The sequence below is a fragment of the Zalophus californianus genome, chromosome 15 (assembly GCF_009762305.2).
Source record: "Zalophus californianus isolate mZalCal1 chromosome 15, mZalCal1.pri.v2, whole genome shotgun sequence".
NCBI lineage: Eukaryota > Metazoa > Chordata > Mammalia > Carnivora > Otariidae > Zalophus > Zalophus californianus.
This window is the reverse complement of record NC_045609.1, coordinates 57,916,980-57,937,765: the sequence shown is the minus strand read 5'-3', so window position 1 is coordinate 57,937,765 and position 20,786 is coordinate 57,916,980. Positions and strand designations below refer to the sequence as shown.

General features: G+C 56.9%; 1 protein-coding gene across 3 annotated transcripts; it reads left to right on the top strand.

Moving 5' to 3' along the window:
- Positions 1 to 253: 253 nt before the first annotated feature.
- On the top strand, positions 254 to 20,136 carry LOXL4 (lysyl oxidase like 4). 3 transcript variants are annotated; one of them, XM_027586786.2, is made up of 15 exons: positions 254 to 380; positions 4,821 to 5,123; positions 5,681 to 5,859; positions 6,756 to 6,961; positions 8,317 to 8,355; positions 8,501 to 8,720; positions 9,580 to 9,763; positions 9,940 to 10,094; positions 10,856 to 11,023; positions 12,098 to 12,260; positions 14,329 to 14,572; positions 15,629 to 15,744; positions 16,443 to 16,579; positions 16,907 to 17,018; positions 19,135 to 20,136. In XM_027586786.2, the coding sequence occupies exons 2-15, from the start codon at positions 4,856 to 4,858 to the stop codon at positions 19,203 to 19,205; spliced, it is 2,262 nt and encodes a 753-aa protein (XP_027442587.2). In that variant the 5' UTR covers positions 254 to 380; positions 4,821 to 4,855; the 3' UTR covers positions 19,206 to 20,136. The 3 variants fall into 3 exon arrangements, with proteins under 3 accessions (XP_027442587.2, XP_027442594.2, XP_027442602.2); XM_027586793.2 differs by lacking the exons at positions 16,907 to 17,018; positions 19,135 to 20,136 and having other exon boundaries at positions 16,075 to 16,558; XM_027586801.2 differs by lacking the exons at positions 254 to 380; positions 4,821 to 5,123; positions 5,681 to 5,859; positions 6,756 to 6,961; positions 8,317 to 8,355 and adding an exon at positions 9,039 to 9,153 and having other exon boundaries at positions 8,678 to 8,720.
- Positions 20,137 to 20,786: the final 650 nt, after the last annotated feature.

Here is a 20,786-nt window from a genome sequence, read left to right as displayed (position 1 = left end):
GGACTCCGATCCTCCCACAGGCCCTCCCGCTGCAGCGCCAGTTTCCTCCTCGGGAACCAGCTGACCCCTGCCGGCCCCCCGCCGCCCCCCGCACCTCGCGACCCCAGGACTATCCCGGGCAGGGCCGGAGGCGGGTGGACGCGCGCTCCCTGGCCGGGGCGCAGGGCAGAGGGGCCGAGCGGGCCGGGCCGGGCTGGGCGCCCGCCTCGACCGGGTCCGCCCGGGGGCGGGGCCTGCGGGGCCTCCTCGGCGGGCGGCGGGGCGGGGGGCGCCCGCGCGGGCCGCAGCCGGATAAAAGGGCCCCAGGGCGCCCCGGGAGGCCCGTCAGCGCTGCTCAGCGGTGGCGTCCGGCCTCTGCCCGACCGTCCGTGCTCCAGCTGGTGAGCCCCCGCCTGGCCCCTGGCCCCGGGTCTGTCTCTCGCTGTCCTGTCTGTCCCACTTCTGTCTCTCTGTGGGGCAGCCAGCCTCTGAAGGCTCCCGAGGGCTGGGGGCTGGGAAGGATGGGGGTCCCATGGACAGATGGCCTAGCCTCCTAGTCGCTCACCAACCTGCTTCCAATGGAAGTGACCAAATTAGGTAGCTTGGCCCAAAGCCCGCCCAGGGTGGCTGGTCCTGGCCCCGGGGTGCCTGCGTGTCTTGTTTGTGAACACGCTGTGTGTAACCATTTCTCTGCCCTCCCCGAGGGAGAAGCAAGGGAAGGGGCAAGGTGGGTTCAGATGTCACTCTTGTGACTTGGGGGACAGAGAGGCAGGGTGGAACCAGGCTCTCCAATTAAATAAACCAGAACTGATTATGCTGGGGGGTGGGGAGGCAGAGGACCAAGGGTGGGCAGAGGGCTTCAACCTCAATGTGTCTTGGCCAGGTAGAGCTTTGAGCCATTTGCTGGCACCACTTCAGGTCACCATAATTAGTGGTCCCAGGGAGGGACCCCATCCCCCAAAGAGCTAGAGAGAAGGGGCTTCTTTGAGTGATCCTGAGGGTGATACCCACAAGGGCAGCACCCCGCACCCACCATGTTCTCTCCTGAATATCGTTGGGCATTTCCAGCCCTCTCTAGGGGGGCCAGGTCAGGCCAGGTGCCAGAGTCCCCTGGTAGCACCTGAGCAGGTGCCTCTCTGCGTCAAGCTGGCAGGATCCTGGATCTGTCACTCAGTTGCACTCAGTGTTGGCACCAACCCCAGTGCCCTCACACCACGGCCGGGTCATCAATCAGCCAGCTGCAGGGTGGAATTTCATTCATCCCCCTGCCTCCCTTCCTCCTACCTTCCTCCTCCAGCGTCCGGCTCTCCCATGGCTGAGAGCCTGGCTTCTGGAGCCAGGCTACCTGGCTTTGAATCCTGGCTGGGCAAGTTATTTCACTTCTCTGGACCTCAGCTTCTCACCTATAAAGTAGAGATAGGTACTCCGTAACTAGTTTTAAATGTATTATAATAATTAATTACTAACTACTCCCCCACCTTCCTTCCCCTACCCTGTCCCCTTCTCCTCCGCTTGTGAAGAGAACTGCCACTTTTGAAGCTGTTTCCTTCTCTAAGGGGGGCTTCTCAGCTGGGTGGTCTTCCCCGTGCTGGGCACTGGAGGAATAGTTTTGGGGAGATGCTGTGGAGGCTGGGTGTGGGGACAGCGAGCAAACCAGGAGTGCTGGGGGTGGGGGGGCCGCTGGGAGGGCTTAGTGGAGGGGGGAGCATCTAAGCTGGGTGTGGGAAGATCTGTAGGGATTTGCCAATCCGACACAGAGGGAAAGAATACTCCAAGTAGATGGAGCAGTGAGAGCAGAGGTCGGGATGTGGAAGCAGAGAATGGACGGGTATGTTTGGGGAATGGCGAGAAGGCAAGTTGGGGTGAGCAGAAGCTACAGTGGGCCCTGCAGTGGCAGGCAGGCTGGGAAGAGGGGCCCTGCCCCCCACTTCTGACTCTCAGTTCCTGCGGCCACCCTCCCCCTCCCCGGGGAGCTCTCATGGGAGGGAGCTGCCCTTACCCAGATCCCAGGGTCCTGCACAGAAGGCCACCCCAGCCTCCAGGCAGGCCCGGGACTATGCACAGCCTCCAATGAGACCTCCAGGGTGCTGTGGGACATCAGCCCACCCCAGGGCCCATCACAGCACGTCGTAGAGAGCGGGACCCCTAGTGCCAACCCCTCATTTTATAGCTGTTGCACCCCTAGTGCCAATCCCTGTGCAACAGCTATAAAATGAGGGATTGGCACTAGGTCTCAGAGAGTCTCAGAGAGAGGAAAGGCCCTGACTCAAGTCACATAACAATTTGGTGGCAGAGCAAGGAGCCTCCTGACTCCTGGGGGATGGGGGCCAGGGTGGGGGGGTGGGGTCATCTCTCAAGTCAGACTCAAAGTGACCACTGGGTCCTAGCAGCTGGAGGGCCCTGAACCCAATCTTTTCTCCCTTGTCACCTGGGGACGGTCCCTACCCATGGTGACTTCAGTTTGCCTCAGTCCCTAGCGGTTCACCTCGTCCTTAGCGGGGCACAGAGGAGGGAGCGGCATGCCCCGAGCAGCAGAGCACACGCTGCTCCTGGTGACAGCCAGTCAGGAGCCCCCACAGGTTCCAGAGCAGAGTCACAGAAAGAAAACAGTGTTTAAGTCTGGAAAGGAAGTGCAGGAGGGATCATGGTGGATAGAGACTTTGCCGCAACACCGGGCCCCAGGGCCGGGAACCTGGAGAACCTGGGCTTGGAGGGAAAAGAGGCAAATCTGGAGGCTGTCGCAAAGAAGGGTACCGGGGACTTGCTCTTGAGTTCAGATGTGGCCTCCATTCCTTCTTTATCCAAGAGGGGCTGGGCCACCCCAGCCCAGGGGCTCCATAGTGGCTGTTAAGCTGCTGTCATGAGAGTTAACTGTCAGGGAGAGCTGAACTCTCAGGGTTCAGCTTGCATCCGTTCATCTAAGCTTCACAAGAATCCTATGAGGCCGGTGCTATTTAGTATCCCCATTTCACAGAGGCAAAACCGTGGCACTGAGCTATGAAATCACCTGCCCAAGACTACCCAGAAACTCACTGTTGGAAGTGGAGTGAGAACTCAGGCAGTCTGACTCCCAGTCTGGACCCTTAAGCACGGTGCCGTGCCTCGCTGCCATGCAACCGCGGGTATTTATGGGGGCCACCTACGGACCGGCCTAGCACTCTTCTGGGCACTGGGGGCACGACACAGAGTCGCCATCCCCGTGGAGCATCAGTCCTGAGCCCATCTAGTGTCCTTCTAGGAGCCCCTCCAGCCAGCCCTGGGCTCACCAAAGCCAGAGGATTGGTGGCCAGAGGGCGTGGGGCTGTGTCACAGCAGGAAGGAATAGGACTGATTCCCAGCCAGGTACCATCTGTGCGAAAGGGAGTGGCAGGGGGTCCTGGGAAGCCCTCCCTACTGAGACTGACCAGCTACACAGTGCCCCAGGGACAGCAGAGGCCATGGAAATGGGGTCTCCCCAGAACGAGCTCTCTTAAGACTCCAGCACGGAACAGGAAGTCAAGACCCAACTTTCTCCGTTGTGTTCCAGGCTGGCCTCAGCTCCTCACTGGCTGCAGAGCCAGGCAGGGGAGGACCTTCAGCACTGGGGGCTGGAGACCCTCTGGCAGCCCTCACCAGCCATGACCTCTCCCCCCATGCTCCTCCCCCACCCTGTTCTAGGACCAAGGCGGCTAATGTGTAAGGGGGAGAACACCAGCCCTTAACTTCATCCCCCTCCAAGGACCCAAAGAGCAGCTGATGACAGCCTCCTGGAGACAGGAGCCCTCTCTCTGGTGTGTGCTCACTGCCTAAAACCCTCCCATGGCCCCTCGCCTCCTACAGGATGAAAAGCAGACCCTCCGCAGGTGCACAGGGCCCTCGGTTATCCGGCCCCAGCCCATGCCTCCGCCTTCATCCCCCTCATCCTCCTCTACTGCAGTACAAGGGAAAGAGAGGATACTTTCTGCCCCTGCACAGACTCACCTCTTTGCTCCTTTACCCATCCCGTCCTCTCTACATGGAATACCCCTTTGCCCACCCAGCAAGGCCCAGCTTAAGTAGTGCTTCTCAGAGCTTCACGAGAGCAGGGAGTAGTGTTTGGTGTCCTCACGTCTGTGGCTTGGCACCTGGCCTAATAGTTGGCGGGAAGCAAGTATTCCAAACATGTTTGTTGAATCACGGGCCTAGACGGACCCCGAGCTTGAAGATAGCATAGACCATCTGAGCTGGAGGAGATATTAGACCATTTTTGGTTCAATTTCCTCACTTTAGAAATAAGGAGTTAGGATCTAGAGAGTTTAAGAGACTTGCCCAAGCCACACAGCAAATGAGGGGTGGAGGCCTAGACTCCCCTCAAATAACTTTTTTCCATCCCAGCATTCCATGTACCTCCTATGGGGACGGTGGCCAGGGACATCTAAAGAAAGGCAAGAGTGATGCCCCGGGGTCGTTTTTCTGGCCCTGAGGGCACCCTGGGGGCTCTCCTATCACTCAGAGGCTAGGCTACCCCCTCTACCTACATACAGGACTATATCAAGGTGAGCTATTTACTGCGCGCCAACTGTGTGGTGTTTTATTTAGCACTAACAACGCTGAGGCAAGGATTATTATTCCCACTTTACAGAGGAGGAAATTGAGACTCAGTAAGGTCAAACTTAAACTTCCTCAAGGTCTCATGAACAATGAATGGTGGGTTTAAACCCAGTTGACCAATCTCAGAGCCCAGACTCAATCGATGCCACCAAACACACATGCCCATAGCATACACACATGTGGAGGGGCCCTGCCATCTTTTGTCCCTTCAGCAGAAGAGGCCGAGATCAGGGGTAGAGGTGGTGATCTATATCATGTTTGCTCCTTCCCAGGTGCCTGGGCCACAGCTGCCCTTGAAGTCAGCACGATGTGGTCCCTATCAGCTGCCCTCTCCCTGCTCCTGCTGCTGCAGGCCCCTCCTTGCAGGCTACAGTCACTGAGCCCCGTGAAGCTACGGCTGGTGGGCCCAGGGAGCAGACCAGAGGAGGGCCGCCTGGAGGTGCTGTACCAGGGCCAGTGGGGTACCGTGTGTGATGATGACTTCGCTCTCCGAGAGGCCACCGTGGCCTGCCGCCAACTGGGCTTTGAAACTGCCCTGACCTGGGCCCACAGTGCCAAGTATGGCCAAGGGGAGGGTGAGTGCCTGGTGCTACCCAGCAGGATGATGGTGGGTTTCTCTCAGGCGCTGGGCTCCCTGAGGCTTCCACAGACTCCTGCCCACCCTTTAATACCCAGCTCAACTGACCTCCTCCATGAGGCATTTCCTGAGTGCCCCAGCTACAAGCACCCCCTGTGCTGACCCTCCCATTCTTGCCTGCGGTGAGGCCCCCGCCGTCACCACCACCACCCCAGTCCACTCTTGCAGAGTGACTGGCACGCAGTAGGTGCTCAGCAAATGTTGAGTGAATGGATGGATGGATGGATGGATGGATGGATGGATGGATGGATCGGTGGACAGGTAGATCTAATTACTAGACCCACCTGGCATTTTCCAAAAACAGATTCTACCTCCTCTTGGCAGTAGGTAGGTTTATAGATTCCAAGATCCCAGGAGAACTGACTCCTCTCCCCCACCCCCTCCTTTCTACTCAGGCTCTGGAAGAAGACAGTTGATAACTGTGGGGTCCTAGGAAGGAGGCACAGCCCATGAATGCCTCTCTGTCCCTAAGCATCACCCTTCCCCTGCCCTCAGGACCCATCTGGCTGGACAACGTGCGCTGTATGGGCACAGAGAGCTCCTTGGACCAGTGCACATCCAATGGCTGGGGTGTCAGTGACTGCAGCCACTCAGAGGACATCGGGGTGGTGTGCCACCCCCAGCGCCAGCGCGGCTATCTTTCTGAGAGGGTGTCCAATGCCCTTGGGCCCCAGGTAAGGAGGCTGTTCAGGCCCTGGCCTGAGCCAAGGGTTGAGTCACGGGTCAGAGAAACTCCTGGGTGATGAACCTGGAGGAAGAGGGAAGAGAAAGGGAGGAGACTGGGCTGAGAAATGTCCCCCAGGGCCCCACCTCCTGTTGGTGGCCTGGAGCAGGTGCATGGACAGAGGCCCAGCGTGTAGCAGGGCAGGCTGGGGGGTGCCAAGCTGGGCCTGCTGGGGATCGCTGAAGCTGCTCCCCATGAGAGGCAGGAGGGGGTGAGGGGCTGCCTCACCCACAAGGCCAGCCACAATTGCTGCCTCTTCCCAGCACAAACAACCTCGAGCTAAAAACAGCCCAAGCCAAACAACAGGAGCAGGCAGGGCAGATCCTGGCCCTTACCCTCCACTGCTGGGCAACCCCAGCCTGAGGACAGCTAGCCCTGGCCCACAAATGCAGCAGACCAGGGTGCGGTGGTCTTCATGGTCTAAGTCACCCCAGACCTACGGTCCCCTGGGCCAACGATCCTGCTGGTAGTCTCAAGCAGCTGGTCTGTGCCCATCCTCAGCTCTCCCCAGGTGGCATAGAGAAAGTCCCTCTGCGCCCAGCAGAAGGCTCCCAAACTCCAAAGTGCCTGAGCCTGATCCCAGGGCGGGCACAGACCTGCCTGGTTCTCTCTGCAGTTGAGAGAGGAGCACAGACAGACCAAGGCTCTGCCTCGCGCTCACTGTGTGGCCTTGGCAAGAGCCCTCATCTCTGGGCCTCTGTTTCCTGACCTGTCCAGGGAGGCCCGCGGGTATGTGTGGAGGGTGATCTTTAAATGCTCTGAGCCCTGGCTCACCCATGTGAAGATCTGCAGCGGGTTCAGCCAGGGCAGGAGCCCTGGGGCCCGTAGTGACCATGCACCCTGCAGGGCCGGCGGCTGGAGGAGGTGCGGCTCAAGCCTATCCTCGCCAGCGCCAAGCGGCACAGCCTGGTGACCGAGGGAGCGGTGGAGGTGAAGTACGAGGGCCACTGGCGGCAGGTGTGTGACCAGGACTGGACCAGGAACAACAGCAAGGTGGTGTGTGGGATGCTGGGCTTCCCCAGCGAGGCACCTGTCGACAGCCTCTACTACAGGTAGGAAGAACAGGTGGGCAGAGGGCCGTGGGGGCGTGGGTTGTGGGGCGGTGACTGAGTGTGTGCACGCCTGTGCAAGTATACACGTGTTCTCCTGTGTGTGAGACAGACAAGGATGCGTGTGTGTGTGTGTGTGTGTGTGTGTGTGTGTGTGTGTGTGTGTGTGTGTGTGACATGCGGGGCCTTGCAGAGTGTAGTGAGATGAGCGTGGGACCGGGAGGGAAACGAGCCCTGCGGACCTCCCGAGTTGCCAGTTGCAGGGCTCTCAGAATAATGAGGAAGAGAGTGAGGATGAGTTTGGAGACCCTGGGAAGTACCTAGAAACAAAAAAGAAACGTGGTCCTTGCTAGTCGTATGGAAAGAGCTGAAAACAACTGAATGCAAAGCTGTGCCCCTGATTAAAGAACTGGACTTGACTGAAGATGCTTCTGGCAGGGCCCACAGGGAGAGACCACCTGAGTTCCAGTCTCATCTCTGCCAGTAATGCCCCATGCGCCGTCGGTAGGGCCCCCGGGGCCTCGATCAGCCAGTCGGCAGGGAACTTCTTCCACTCTGATCCGAGCCAGGCTTTGACTGTGTTGCGTGTGAGCGAGGCATGGGGTGGGGCAGCACTTGGGAGAGGAGACATAAAAATCTTCTGTCGAAAATGTGACTGAACCGTCACAAGACTGCATTAGCCTCTAAATGGCACCTGCTCGGTGCTGGTGAAAACTCTGTGTGTTTCTCATCAAGGGAGACATCCCCCACACTCCGTCTGAGTGGTCTCCCCCTGCCCACCTCCAGGCAGTTTAGTGGCTCTGACTTAGATGGGCCGGCTCCCGAAGATCAGCCACCTGGCTCCATCCCTGGGGACGACTGGGGTGCAGGCCCCTGACTCCCCGCGGCCTGGTAATTGCACCTCTGGACCTGGCTGACTCGCTCACCACCCGAGGAGGGCAGTCCTGATTATAGCCTCTGGGTGGGCAGCCAGGCCTTCAACTTGTACCTGCCCCCGGAGGACTTTTCCCCTGGGTCTCTTTTCTCAGGACACTCCCTAGAGGCTCCCCTCCGTCTGCATGGGGAGAGGGCAAGCTGGGGACTGCCCACTCAGGGGCAGTCCGGTGCAGAAGAGACCCCAGTTTGGGACTAGTTGAGGAGGTACCTTGCTGGGCCCCGCTCTTCTCCCTGTGACATGGACATCGTCGGTGTCTGCGAGCAGATCACATTGCCAGGGCTGCTGTGAGGCTCGGTATTAAAATAATGCGACCGAGTTTACAGACGGAATCCCCGTGCCAACTCAAGGACAGCCATGAGGAGCCAGGGGACAGAGGGCATTTGGCATTCCTTCCACCCACCACCTGTTTTCTCCCACCTAGGAAAGTCTGGAATTTGAAGATGAAGGACCCCAAATCTAGGTGAGGAGCCGCATCCTGAGGGGAGGGTGCAGAGGGGCATGGCACGAAGGGGGAGGGCATGTCCCTCTCCTGCCCAGTGCCTCGGCCTCCCTGACTCCTGAGCTCCCTCAACCCCTCCCCACCTTCAGTCTCCCTTGTCTTCCAGGCTGAAGAGCCTGACACAGAAGAATTCCTTCTGGATCCACCGGGTCAACTGCCTGGGGACAGAGCCCCACATGGCCAACTGCCAGGTGCAGGTGGCACCAGCACAGGGCAAGCTGCGGCCGGCCTGCCCGGGCGGCATGCACGCTGTGGTCAGCTGTGTGGCGGGGCCCCGCTTCCACCCTGCAAAGGCAAAGCCCGGGCACAAGGAGTCCCAGGCAGAGGTGGGTCCGGCCAGGTGTCAGCAGGAGCAGGTGGGAGGCACGGGCAGTGAGGGGCCCTCCAGGACAGGCAGGAGCGGAGGGACCAATCGCCCCTATCGAGGAGGACTTGGTACAGAGTGGGAGGAGGAGAGCGAAGCATAGCATGGTAGAAACTGGGAATTTATGTAAAAGGAACCGTTTATAACCCGACCATAAATGGAAAGCTGACATCACTGGCCACGAATAGAAGGTAACCATAAAAACAGTAATTACGCCGTAGCTAACACCCAGTTGAGGCCGAAGGTTCTGAACCTGAGCCCGGCCCTCTGTTATAAAAAGCCACAGCGTGTGCTGGTGAGCTGTTCCCGACATGGCAGCCCGGCAGTGGGATAGCATCCTCCAGGAAACAGGAAGGACTGGAGAAGATTTAACACGGAAATCACTTCCCCACTGTGTGAGTCAGCTTAATTCATACCATGTCCCTGCGCAGCTCTGAAATCATCTCACGGATCCCTTTGGGAACACTGATCTAGTTCAGCCCCCAAGGACAAGGAAGGAGCTGGGGCTGGATGAGAGGAAGGGACCCCCCTAGAGAGCAGCCAGAGGGTTGTGAAGGCCACGAATCCCAGCTCCTGAGGCTCCCTTGTTACCACTGTGGCTCGTGTGGTGGGTCTTTGTCACGAGGAAAGGGTGCTTGAGAAGAACGGCTTATTGGAGAATTCGAGGTAGTAGCTATGAGCCGTCAGAGGTGGGACTGGAACTCCCGGTCATGGGCTCGCCCAGCTTGAAGGGGCCTGGCCCAGGCTCCCCTCCCCTGGTGGCTCCGCCTTGCCCACTGCCTCCCCCTCTGCCTGCCCTGAAGCCAATTTTCTCCTGGCAGGAGCTAAAGGTGCGCCTCCGTTCCGGGGCCCAGGTGGGTGAGGGCAGGGTCGAGGTGCTCATGAACCACCAGTGGGGGACGGTCTGTGACCACGGATGGAACCTCGTCTCTGCCAGCATCGTGTGTCGTCAGCTTGGCTTTGGCTCGGCTCGGGAGGCCCTCTTTGGGGCCCAGCTGGGCCAAGGTAAGTGAGGAGGCCTGGGGTGAGGTAGGAGGCCATGGATGTGCCACTGCTCCATCCCTTGGTGGCTCTGGTGCCAAGGCCCAGGAGAGAAAATTCTCCCCGGCTATGGGGGGAAGCCACAGGTGTGAGGTTACAGAGGTGGAGCCTTACACAGCACCTCTCCCTCTCCCCACTAGGCTTGGGACCCATCCACCTGAGTGAGGTGCGCTGCAGGGGTTATGAGCGGACCCTCAGTGACTGCCCCTCCCTGGAAGGGTCCCAGAATGGTTGTCAACATGAGAATGATGCTGCTGTCAGGTGCAACGTCCCTGACATGGGCTTCCAGAATCAGGTGAGCTCGGATTCGGGCCTGGCTTCAGGCTAGGGGGCTGGGAAGCCCTGAGAGAGCCCCCAGGACATCATATTGCACCAGTGGAGAGGGGGTTCTCAGAGCCAGTCTGGAAAGCCCTCTCCTCTAAGTCTCCCCTGGCCTGGCCCACGTCTCCTTGGGGCCAGGTTCTGGCCTTCAGAGATGTCCCGTGGTGACAGGGACTCTTCAGGTGGATGCATTCTCCCACTACACCCTCTCAGGTCCCCAGAGAGGCTGAGAAAGAAGGGGGCTAGGGCAGAGGACCACAGGGCTGTCGGTGCTGGGGAGTGTCACTGGCGAGGCTACGTAGGATGGCCTGAGTTCAAGTGTCTTGCATCATGTGCACAGTGGACAAGTCGCTCATGTCTCTGAGCTTGGCTCTCTCTTCTGTCAGGTGGGGTTAATTGTCTCCTCGGGTTATTGTGAATGCAACAATAGATACGAAAGCCCTTTGCAATTGGCAAGTCATCATTAATGGTAGAATTTCAGGTAAGAGGAGAGCAAGTCCCAGAGCAGGAGGCCCAGGGGCAGGCACCCTGAGTCAGATCGCTCTAGTGGGCAGGGACAGCAGGGACCATTAGCAAAATGTCCTCAAGTAACAGAGAGGGAGTCGAAGTCAGAGAAGGGGAGAGCCGTGCCCAGGGCTGCCCAGGGAGCCGGCCCCGACCCGTCTCCTGGCTGGCAGTCCTGAGCCCTGCCCTCTGAAGGCCGCCGTGCTCCTCACACACCTCTGACCACTGCAGGTGCGCTTGGCCGGTGGGCGTGGCCCTGAGGAGGGTGTGGTGGAGGTGCAGGTGGAGGTGAACGGAGTCCGACGCTGGGGGGCCGTGTGCAGCGACCACTGGGGGCTCACCGAAGCCATGGTGGCCTGCCGACAGCTCGGCCTGGGTTTTGCCAACCACGCGATCAAGGTAGGTCCCCGTCTTGCTTCCAAACTTCCTGTGCTAAAAGGGCTAACCCTTCATTCATTCATTCATTCATTCATTCATTCAGTGATTAGTTACTGAGTGAAACTGGGGGCTGACATCATGCTGGGGGCCGGGGATAGTGTGGTGAACAAGACATAGCTCCCGCCTTGGGGAACAGTCAGCAAAGTGAGTAAGGCGGTTGTTAACAAAACATTCACACAACAGGCATGCACCTTCGCCTCTAGGAAAGATGACTCGAAGCTCACCAGACGAGGTGGGGTGGGGATGAACAGCCCACGCGGAGGCCCTGTAGCCCAAGGAAGCTTGGCCCGTTGGGAAATCAGGGACCAGGGCCAGAGTGGGGCTGTCAAGGGTGTGATGTGTGAGGGAGGGAGGAAGAGGCAGGCAAACCGTTCCGTCTGCAGTGCAGATATTTCAAACATTTCTTCTGTGCTGTCTGGCACACTGTGGGGCAGCGAGGAACAATGAGGAACAGGAATACAGGAAACCTGACATCACAGTAGCCCAGCTGAGAGATGACACTGGCGTGGTCCAGACGAGAGGCAGTCCCGGGGGAGATGCGGGTAGATTCAAGAGGGTCCGGGAAAGAAAATCGTGAGGCCGTGGCGGGGCTGGGATGGCACAACGTCTTCTGCTGGGCCCACCCTGGCCGGTGGGACAATGCTGGGCACACTGCACCTAGGAAACGGGGCCCAATCTTGAGCACCCCCGACCCCCCGGGCTACAGGAAGCACAGCTGGAGAGACGGGGCAGCCGGCTGAGTGGCCAGCAAGGGACAGGACCATCCTCTTCGACAGCTGAGGGCTGCCGTGTGGGCGAGGGTGGGGGCAAGGCCAGTGGGGGAAGAATCTCCCTGCCTCAATGCATGCAAGAAACTTCTGATATCGGAGGGGTGCAAAGTAGCAGGGACTGTCACCTTGCTGAAGACTTTCAAGCTGGGGCTGGGCACAGCCCGGTGGGGGTGGTCCAACGGGGTTCAAACATCAGACTGGCGTCAGAGGGGATGGCTCCAAAGCACCCCCAGCCTTGACGGGGCGCTGGCGGCTCTTTTCTCAGGACACCTGGTACTGGCAGGGGACGCCAGGGGCCACAGACGTGGTGATGAGCGGTGTGCACTGCTCGGGCCCAGAGCTAGCCCTGCAGCAGTGTCAGAGGCACGGGCCGGTGCACTGCCCCCACGGCTCGGGGCGCTTCGCCGCCGGGGTTTCCTGCACAGACAGTGAGTAAGGCCCATGGAGCCGCTGCCCGCCCCCTGCCCCATGCCGGCGGGGCCCGCCCACACCTCCCATTCTCGGGGAGGGCCTGGAACAGTGGGCGGTGGGAGGAGGGCTGGACTTGGAGCAGCAGCTCTGCCATTGACCAGCTGTGGGTGGCCAAGTAACCTGTCACCTGGGGACCCAGCCCTGCCCTGCCCGGCTCATGGGGTTACGGTGAGGAGTAAGGCAGGGAATATGGGAAAACACAAGAATACACAATCGCGTCTTTCACTTTCCGTGTGGTGACCGATAGTTGAAAGAAAAACAAAACGGGAGCGAAAACAAGAGAATGTGCTGGACTTCATAAGCACAGACTTTTCTCCTGGGAATTATGTACGTATGCACTAGGCCACAGCCGTGTGTCCTCTTCCTGCCCTGTGGGATTCGCCCAGCAGCCCGTAGGACAAGACTGTTTTGAGGCACGGGCCCGCCCCACACACCCAGATTCTCGGGCAGACACCGCCAACCAGGCCAAGGCCGAGATACTACATGCAGTCCAAGGGCTGCAGCTGGCACCACACCAAGCGGCCATGCGACCCTCTTCCCAGCCAGGTTTCCATGCCAAGACATCCTTACTCTTTGTCAGTGAGCTTGAGGGCTCCTCTCTGACCAGTGCGCCCTAGAAGATACTAGGTCGTCACGGCACACCCTCGCCAGCAGGGTGTGGTACCAGCCCGGGCCTTCCCAGCACCGGGGCTCACAGCACGTTGGGGGCCTGCTCCCCAGTCTCTCCCCCACCTGGGACCCTTGTAGCCTTCCCTGTTCTGCTGCCTGCAGCAGCAGCTCTCCTCCTGAAGGCTTCTGATGTTTCGCCACGGCTGAGCACAGACAGGCTACCTGCCAACCGTGTGACCATCCCTGTTTCTTCTGTGATCGCTCTCATTCCTTTTTTTCTTTGCTCTCTCTCCTTCTCCGTCTCTCTGGAAGCTCTCCTTTCCCTCAGGAACTGTAGGGTTTGCCAGTGAGCATAGCAATAAGCACAGGACTTTCGGGAGCATTTAGTGATGGTCCAGGCATCCTCTGGCAACCAGCCCAGCCCCCACTGCCACCCTCAGTGGCGCCTGCTGAAATTAACCAGCAGCCCCGTCTCCCCATCCTCAGCACACAGGCTCTCACCCTGCTGATGCCTCGGCCAAAATCTGAACTGTATCCCTGCTTTTGCAAGAAAAAGCCCTGAGAATGGGCAATTTTCCTCTCCTGATGTGACATGGCAACAGGGGCAGATCCCCAGTGGTGGGGAGACATGTGGCTTCCGAGGTGGGTGAGAGCCCCTGTGACAGGAAGGGAGCAGCATTTCCAGCACGGTGGACGTTTACGCACAGGGAAGCATGGGAAGTGTCCTCAGGGGAGAACGCACAGGATGGGCTGCTGCGAATATCCAGGATAGCAGTCAGGTTAGAACAGGAACCCTGGGGGAGGCCAAGCCTAAAACTGCAGCAGGATGGACCGGAGCGGCAGAGCTCCGGAGCAGGCTCAGAGATGAACTCTCCGGACTCTCCCCTCCGCGCCCCTACCTGGAAGGAACTGAGACCCAGAGAGAGTGACTGAGCTGAGGAAGCCAAGCTGGCGCAGCAGGGCTTAGGAGGGGCTGTGTGAGCTAGACCACGCAAAGGCACTTGTAAGCTGAGGAGCATCTTACAATGAAATACCAGCTTACATCAACTGCATGCTTACCCGACAGTGACCTGAGCACGTTACAGGTATTGGAATTATTGGCATTATTACAATCCCCATCTTATGGTTGAGGAAAATAAGGGACAGAAGGTTAAGCAAGTCACAGAGCTAGTGAAAGATGTGGTCAGAAACTAAGCAAGACTTGAACCCCAGCCGCCTGGCTCCAAAGCCGTCATGCTAAACCGTGGCGCGGTAGCTGCTTGAACTCACTTCTCCTGACTCCTACACCGCCCTCCTCTTCTGGGCAGAGCCCTGCCCTCCTGGTAGCTCCCCCAAAGAGCCCGGTTTGGGGCAAGCCCATCCCGCAATGCCCAAGAGCAACACGGCTGCCTTCCTAGCTTTGGCCTGTGGCCGCAGGCGCTCCGGACCTGGTGATGAACGCCCAGCTGGTGCAGGAGACGGCCTACTTGGAGGACCGCCCGCTCAGCCAGCTGTACTGCGCCCACGAAGAGAACTGCCTCTCCCAGTCTGCCGACAGCATGGACTGGCCCTACGGGCACCGGCGCCTCTTGCGCTTCTCCTCACAGATCTACAACCTGGGCCGGGCCGACTTCCGTCCCAAGACAGGGCGTCACAGCTGGATTTGGCACCAGTGCCACAGGTTCGTAAGCAGAGTGCAGGAACCAAACCAGTGTGGTCTGTCCCTGACCCTGGGCACTTTCCTGGGAGGGGTGTGCACTCTGAGTGAGAGCCTTCCTTCCTCAACGCCTCAGTGGCTTTGTCTCCAGGAGCCAGTAGGGAACTCCGGGGGCACTGACCGGCCCTGCCCCAATGGTACCGCCCTGGGCAGTGCTCCCAGGGTGCATTTCCCCCAGCAGCAGCCGGCAGAACAGTCACTGCCAGCAGAGCTGGTCTCTGTTAGAATGATATGGGACAATTAATTTTTCTCTGGTGGACCTTAGGCCTTGTCTCTAAAAGCCGCATAAAGTGGGGACTCCTAGAAACCTAGAAACCCAAAATAGACATCCCATCCAGGATGCTGGCTCTGCAGAAAAACCTGCTGGTTTCTGTAGCCACAGAGCGAGCCCCCCCCCAAGGAAAGCAGGAACGCTGGGACTGAAAGGAGACAATGGGCATTCTTTCCTATCAGGAGTCTCCAGCCCAGACAGGAGAGATAAGGCCTGTGACAAAGGCAGAATGGGAAAGTGGTGGTTTTTTCCTTCAGGACGCAGCGTGGGTGGGGAAAGCACAGTGGCGTGGGCAGTGACTTGGGACTTGGCCTTGCTGAGATAATGAGCACCTTCCCCTGCAGCAGGAACGGACTTGTCATTAGGACTGCACTGGAAACAATGGTAGCAATTTGGTCTCGGGCTCCCAGGGAGCAGAGTAAGCACCCCTCCTTGGCCGCTCGGCCCCGAGGCTGGTTCCTAGAGGTGTCCCTTCCTCCCGCCCCCGGTCGGGCCTGGAGTCCAGGCACCAGCCTCCTGCCGGCTAGCTTTCCCCTCCTCACCCCGGGTTCACACCGGGCGGGGGCTGCTGGGAAGGTAGACCATGGATCACACGAATCCTGGCTTGGAGAGGGAGAAGGGCACTGCCCCGCGACGATACCGTCCCTCCCGGGTAATGACGGGGCCCGGTGCCTCAGTCTGCCCTGCCCACTCCCCCAGAGAGGACCCTCTGCTGCGGCTGCCAGGCTGACAGCCCTCCCTGTCTGCAGGCACTACCACAGCATCGAGGTCTTCACCCACTATGACCTACTCACTCTCAATGGCTCCAAGGTGGCCGAGGGGCACAAGGCCAGCTTCTGCCTGGAGGACACAAACTGCCCCACAGGTATGCGGTTCCCCGTCAGCATAACCTCCTGGTGTTCTCTTCCTCAGCCCTGTCAGGGTGAGGTTCCCGTCTGCCCTCGGGGAAAGACCCCCTCGGGCACCTGGAGACCCTGGCCTGGCAACAGTCAGCACCCAAGGCACTTCAAAAAGATCGGTGTCTTACCTTCTGACGTCTTAGATGGAAGGTCTGTCTGCCACTGCATTCCCAGCACACTTCGTACCACTTGTAAAGGCTGAATACTTTGGATTTTGCATAAGAGTTGCAGGCCTGTTTCACTTCGGCTCAGTTCTCTGAGGGCACATTGTCCGATTCCTGTTTGCATTCCCACAGTTCCTAGCCCTTCAGAATGGCATGGCAAACTCACTCTTCAGAGGGTCGGAAGGACGGACAGACAAATGTATTAGCATGTAGGGCTGGAACCTTCCACCCACAATTCCTAGGCCAACAGGAATTTCCACTAGAGCATCCAGAGATATCATCTCTGTCACAGATGGGACTTGCTACCGCGCTGGATTCAGGGTTAGTCAGAATTCGGGCTCTGACACTCAGGCAAGTTATCTAGCGGAACCGTGAGTCCCTCATCTGATTGCACGTAAGGGTATGACGCGTGTGAGGATTCGGTGTGCAGGGCCTAGCAGCGCGCTGGCTCCCCAGCACCTCTTCCCTGCCTCAGTAACCGTTGGCACCCTTCCTCACAGGACTGCAGAAGCGCTATGCATGTGCCAACTTCGGGGAACAGGGAGTGACTGTCGGCTGCTGGGACACCTACCGGCATGACATCGATTGCCAGTGGGTGGATATCACAGATGTGGGCCCTGGGAATTACATCTTCCAGGTAAGGGGGCTTGGGGATTCCCCCATAGGAACTCCATTTCCTGCGGATATTCCAAAAGTCTCCCTGCAGTCACAGGAGAGAAGAGTTTCACAGCTAGGGTCTCCCACAGGCCTGGCATTTGGACACTGAAGGAGGATCCCGAGGACCTGGGTTTGAGTCTTGATTCAGTGGACAATGTAGAACAGGAACATTAACGCCCGCCCTCTGGGTGCCTTGAAGGATTAGGGAAGCTAAGGGTATAAACACCCTTTGTGAGACTGCATGAAAGGTAAAGGATGATCACAGCCACAATCGTCACCTTTCACGTGTCCCCTTGTCTCACTCCAGGTGGTTGTGAACCCCCAGTACGAGGTGGCGGAGTCCGATTTCTCAAACAACATGATGCGGTGCCGTTGCAAGTATGACGGGCACCGGGTCTGGCTGCACAACTGCCACACAGGTAACTGCAAGCCCTTGTGGGGCCAGCCGCGTACGAGTTTGGAAAGCTGGGAGACGCGACCTGTACCCGCCATGGGGCTGGAAGGCAGATGTGTAAGGCTAGGGATAGGACAGAGATGAACTTCCCTTGACCTCCTCATAGGCACATTTCTAGACCCAACTGGTCACACCAGCAGCCTCACCCAGCCATGACTTAACTTCTACACCCCTCTTTGTCCTTAAGGCTGTTTGTTTTATAAACTCTGTCTCCCATCTGTCCTGGAGTCTTTTCTGTTACTTCAAGCCAAGTCCGGATTTCTCTTTCCCAGCCCTGTTATTGTTCACCCTCCCTTTTGTATGGTCTTCCTTTGTCGTGCCCGTCTAAGTTGACTGCCTCACAGGCAGAAGAAGTCCGCCAGCTCTGTGTTGCTGTCTCCAGCTGTGATCGCTGAGCACAAGAAGGCAGCCACAGAGAACAGGGCTCAGGACATTTGCAGGATTGGTAGTATTGGACAATGGAAGAAACAATGATTCAGTGGGGGACAGAGTATGGAGGTGGTTGCCCTACTTGTCTGTAAAGAAAGGTAGCAGTCCCTCCTCTATCTTAAAGTTATGAAATGCCTGTACTTGCTATGGGGTGTATGCATTCACACCCACACTTTGCACATATGGGGTGAGGCAGGACTGGTTTATTCAGTCAACAAACATTTAAGACCTACTTTTGTGCCAAATACTGTGCCAGGCACTAGAAAAATAAATAGGAGTAAAATGTGGAGCTCAGTGTCAAATAGGGTAAGCAGGCATGCAAATGGATAACCCCAATACTAGAGTACTCCAAACCAGTATGAACTAATGCTGAGCAAGCACTGAGAGAAAGCAACAACCTGGAGGCCAGCAAGGTTTCCCAGAGGAAGTGACGTTTGAACTGGGTTTCAAAGGAGAGGCAGAAGTCAGGGAAGAAAGAAGAATAGGAGAAGGAGCATAGGATTTGGCTCCAGAAGGCTTCACTGGGTTCCAAACCCAGCCCACCACTTTCTAGCTGTAAGACTGAGGAACATCTCAACCTTGAAGAAGTTTTTCTCTTTTTTTAAAATGGGGGACTATATATTTCAAAACCACTGAAGTGCTTTTCAAGGAGGGTTATGATGGTTCTTGCTAAGAGAATGACTCTCCTGTGGGCTTCTGGGAACCACTGACAAATTTCAGTCAAGGGGGGGCAAAAAGATCAGATTCATGTTTTCAAAAGGGTAACTCTACCAATGGATGCAAGACAGTAAGAGGAGAAAGAGGAAATAGTCCAAGGATTCAAAATTGTGTAACTGCGTGGGTTTTGCTGCCATGAAATGAGACAGGAACATCAGAGATACCAAAAATTGGAACCTAAGGCTGCAAGGGATCCGGGGTGGTGAGGAAGGAAAGAAAAACAGTGCACTTCTGACCACTGTAGGGGTCCTTGCAGAAAAGAGAGGACATACCAGGTGAGAATGCAAAGTTACTTAATGAAAGGACTACCTATAGAGGTGTGACTAGGACCAAGGAAATGAGGGGTGTTGAGGCATCTGGGGAGAAGCAAGAGTGGGAAATTGTTAACGCCTTTTAGCTTGAAGGGGTACAGGGTGTCCTGGAGGCAGAGAAAAGCTCAAGCTTGGAGGGAGAACCTGACTGTAGCAGGAGGCATGGGAGGCCATGACCACAGGAACAGGGAAGATATACCCCAATCTCTCCTTCCTTCCATCCGCTAATCTCCTGCTGTTGCTTCCCACTGACCTAAATCAACCAGAAACCAGAGGATGAGGAAGCTAGGGTGAAGTGATCTAGGGCACAGAGAAAACAAAGAAGGATAGAGAATGAATCTGGGGATGGAGGGTGGGCAAAGAATAATCAGCACAACCCTTTCCACTCAATAGCCTATTCTTTCTGATGTCCCTGAAACTACGTATCAGGGTCTATTTCTACAAAATGTTTATACCCATGACTGACCTGATGTAAAGGGTGAGTGGGGCAGAGAGAGAGAGAGAGAGAGAGAGAGTGTGAGAGAGAGAGAGTGTGTGTGTGTGAGAGAGAGAGAGAGAAACTGTCAGGGAGGGCATGAGAGCATGGTAGGGTTGGCTACTTACCCATTCTCCTTTGGTCCACAGGGGATTCCTACCGCGCCAATGCAGAGCTCTCCCTGGAGCAGGAACAGCGTCTCAGGAACAACCTCATCTGAAGCCATGACTGCACACTTCCAGCTGCTGCCCACACACCAGATACCTCAGCTTACTGGAGCCATGCCCTTCACAGCACCCTCAGAGGGAAAGGGGCCAGTGCCAAGGGGCACCAAGAACTGCTCAGGAAGCCTTTGGATGGCAAGATCACCAGACCAAAATGGTACTGCTCCCGCAGGAGGACTCTGGGCCTGTCCCCTAAGGGCCTTTGGTCTATGGTCTATGGCCTCCAGGCTTTGTTCAGCTGAGCTCGTCTTCCACAAGTCTTTACTGGGTCTTTACTTAGAGATGGACTATGGCCCAGTCCCCCATTTAAATGGTGCTTTGCAAATGTCTTGGAGGAGTAGAGGACAAAAGGACAAACATACACAGGAGATAGGATTAACTCTGCTAGAAGCTCAAAGTCACAACTGGCAGAGATGTTGATGAATGCAGGCCCTCATTTGGACTGTGCTCATTTAGAACTCACCCGATATTCTAAGGGTCCACTCTAGTGCCTTTACCTTTATTTACTGCACACTGTGGGTATTTCGCATAGGCCTCAGGCATCCCCTATCTCCTGATGGGCCAACACCACCAGTTACTGAGTGCTTGAGAAGGGGAAGGACTTGCAGAGGTGGCCAGATAGGGCCTTCCTACAAAACAGCAAGAGAAGGCCAAGACTGCTGCAGTAGGATGGACCCCAGGCCTGCCAGGACCTCTGCCAAGGAAAAAAAAAATATATGCCATTCACCTGGCAGGCAATCCGGTCTCCCTCAAGATCACTGTGCATCTCAGGACTGGCCTAAATTTCAACCAAGTTTCTGGAAGTGAACTTTGCATGGAATAAATTAGACACACATAAGAGATGATCTCTACAGGTCTGATGCCCTAATGCCAATAAAGGTTGCTCACTATGGACAGCTACAAAGACTAGACTGGCTGTGGCTCTTTGCAGTTCTCAGCACACGAAGTCTTCCTCTTCCACTCTTGCTCGGCTGGGGACTAGGATGTGTGGGGCACACACACTACTCACAACAGTCCCACTACATTTCTCTGATATGAGCCTATGGTCTGCTTCCCAATTCCCTCCCCAGGGTCAGTGCTGAAACATGGATAGGAAAGGTTAAGGGATGAAGGGGAGGAGGCGAGAAGGAAAAGTTCAAGGATTGTAAACTTTTATAACTGAGGCTGCAAAACTAAAATGAACAGTAGCAGATGGAGCAGATTTACAATAGTACTCCCCTCCCCACATTGTGAGAGCCATCCCCTCCTTAGGGAGTGAAAAGGGACATGATCCACAGCTATCCTCTATGAATACAAAGAAGTGCTTTCTTCCTTCTTCTACCTTCTCTCTTCTCCATGCCTTCACTAGGCAAAGGGAGCATTATATCTTGGCATGGCAGTTTAGGTAAACAAGGGAAGGACTGATTTCCTGTTGGACCCGGCAAACATCGCCCAAACAGTAACAACATTATACTCACGCATGCAGCTAATGGTCTGTGAAAGAATGTGCAGCCCGTGGGGGAGTGTGTGGCGACTGATGACTACATTCAGGCTGGAGGTTACCCACCGCTTCTTCCTGGATCCAGTTTCCCAGAGGG

What these genes read in the sequence shown, in the direction of transcription:
- LOXL4 (XM_027586786.2), top strand. Translation starts at nt 4,856, where the DNA reads ATGTGGTCCCTATCAGCTGCCCTCTCCCTGCTCCTGCTGCTGCAGGCC. An exon ending in ACATGGGCTTCCAGAATCAG is followed by an intron (nt 10,095 to 10,855) that starts GTGAGCTCGGAT and finishes TGACCACTGCAG; the next exon opens with GTGCGCTTGGCCGGTGGGCG. An exon ending in GCTGCACAACTGCCACACAG is followed by an intron (nt 17,019 to 19,134) that starts GTAACTGCAAGC and finishes TTTGGTCCACAG; the next exon opens with GGGATTCCTACCGCGCCAAT.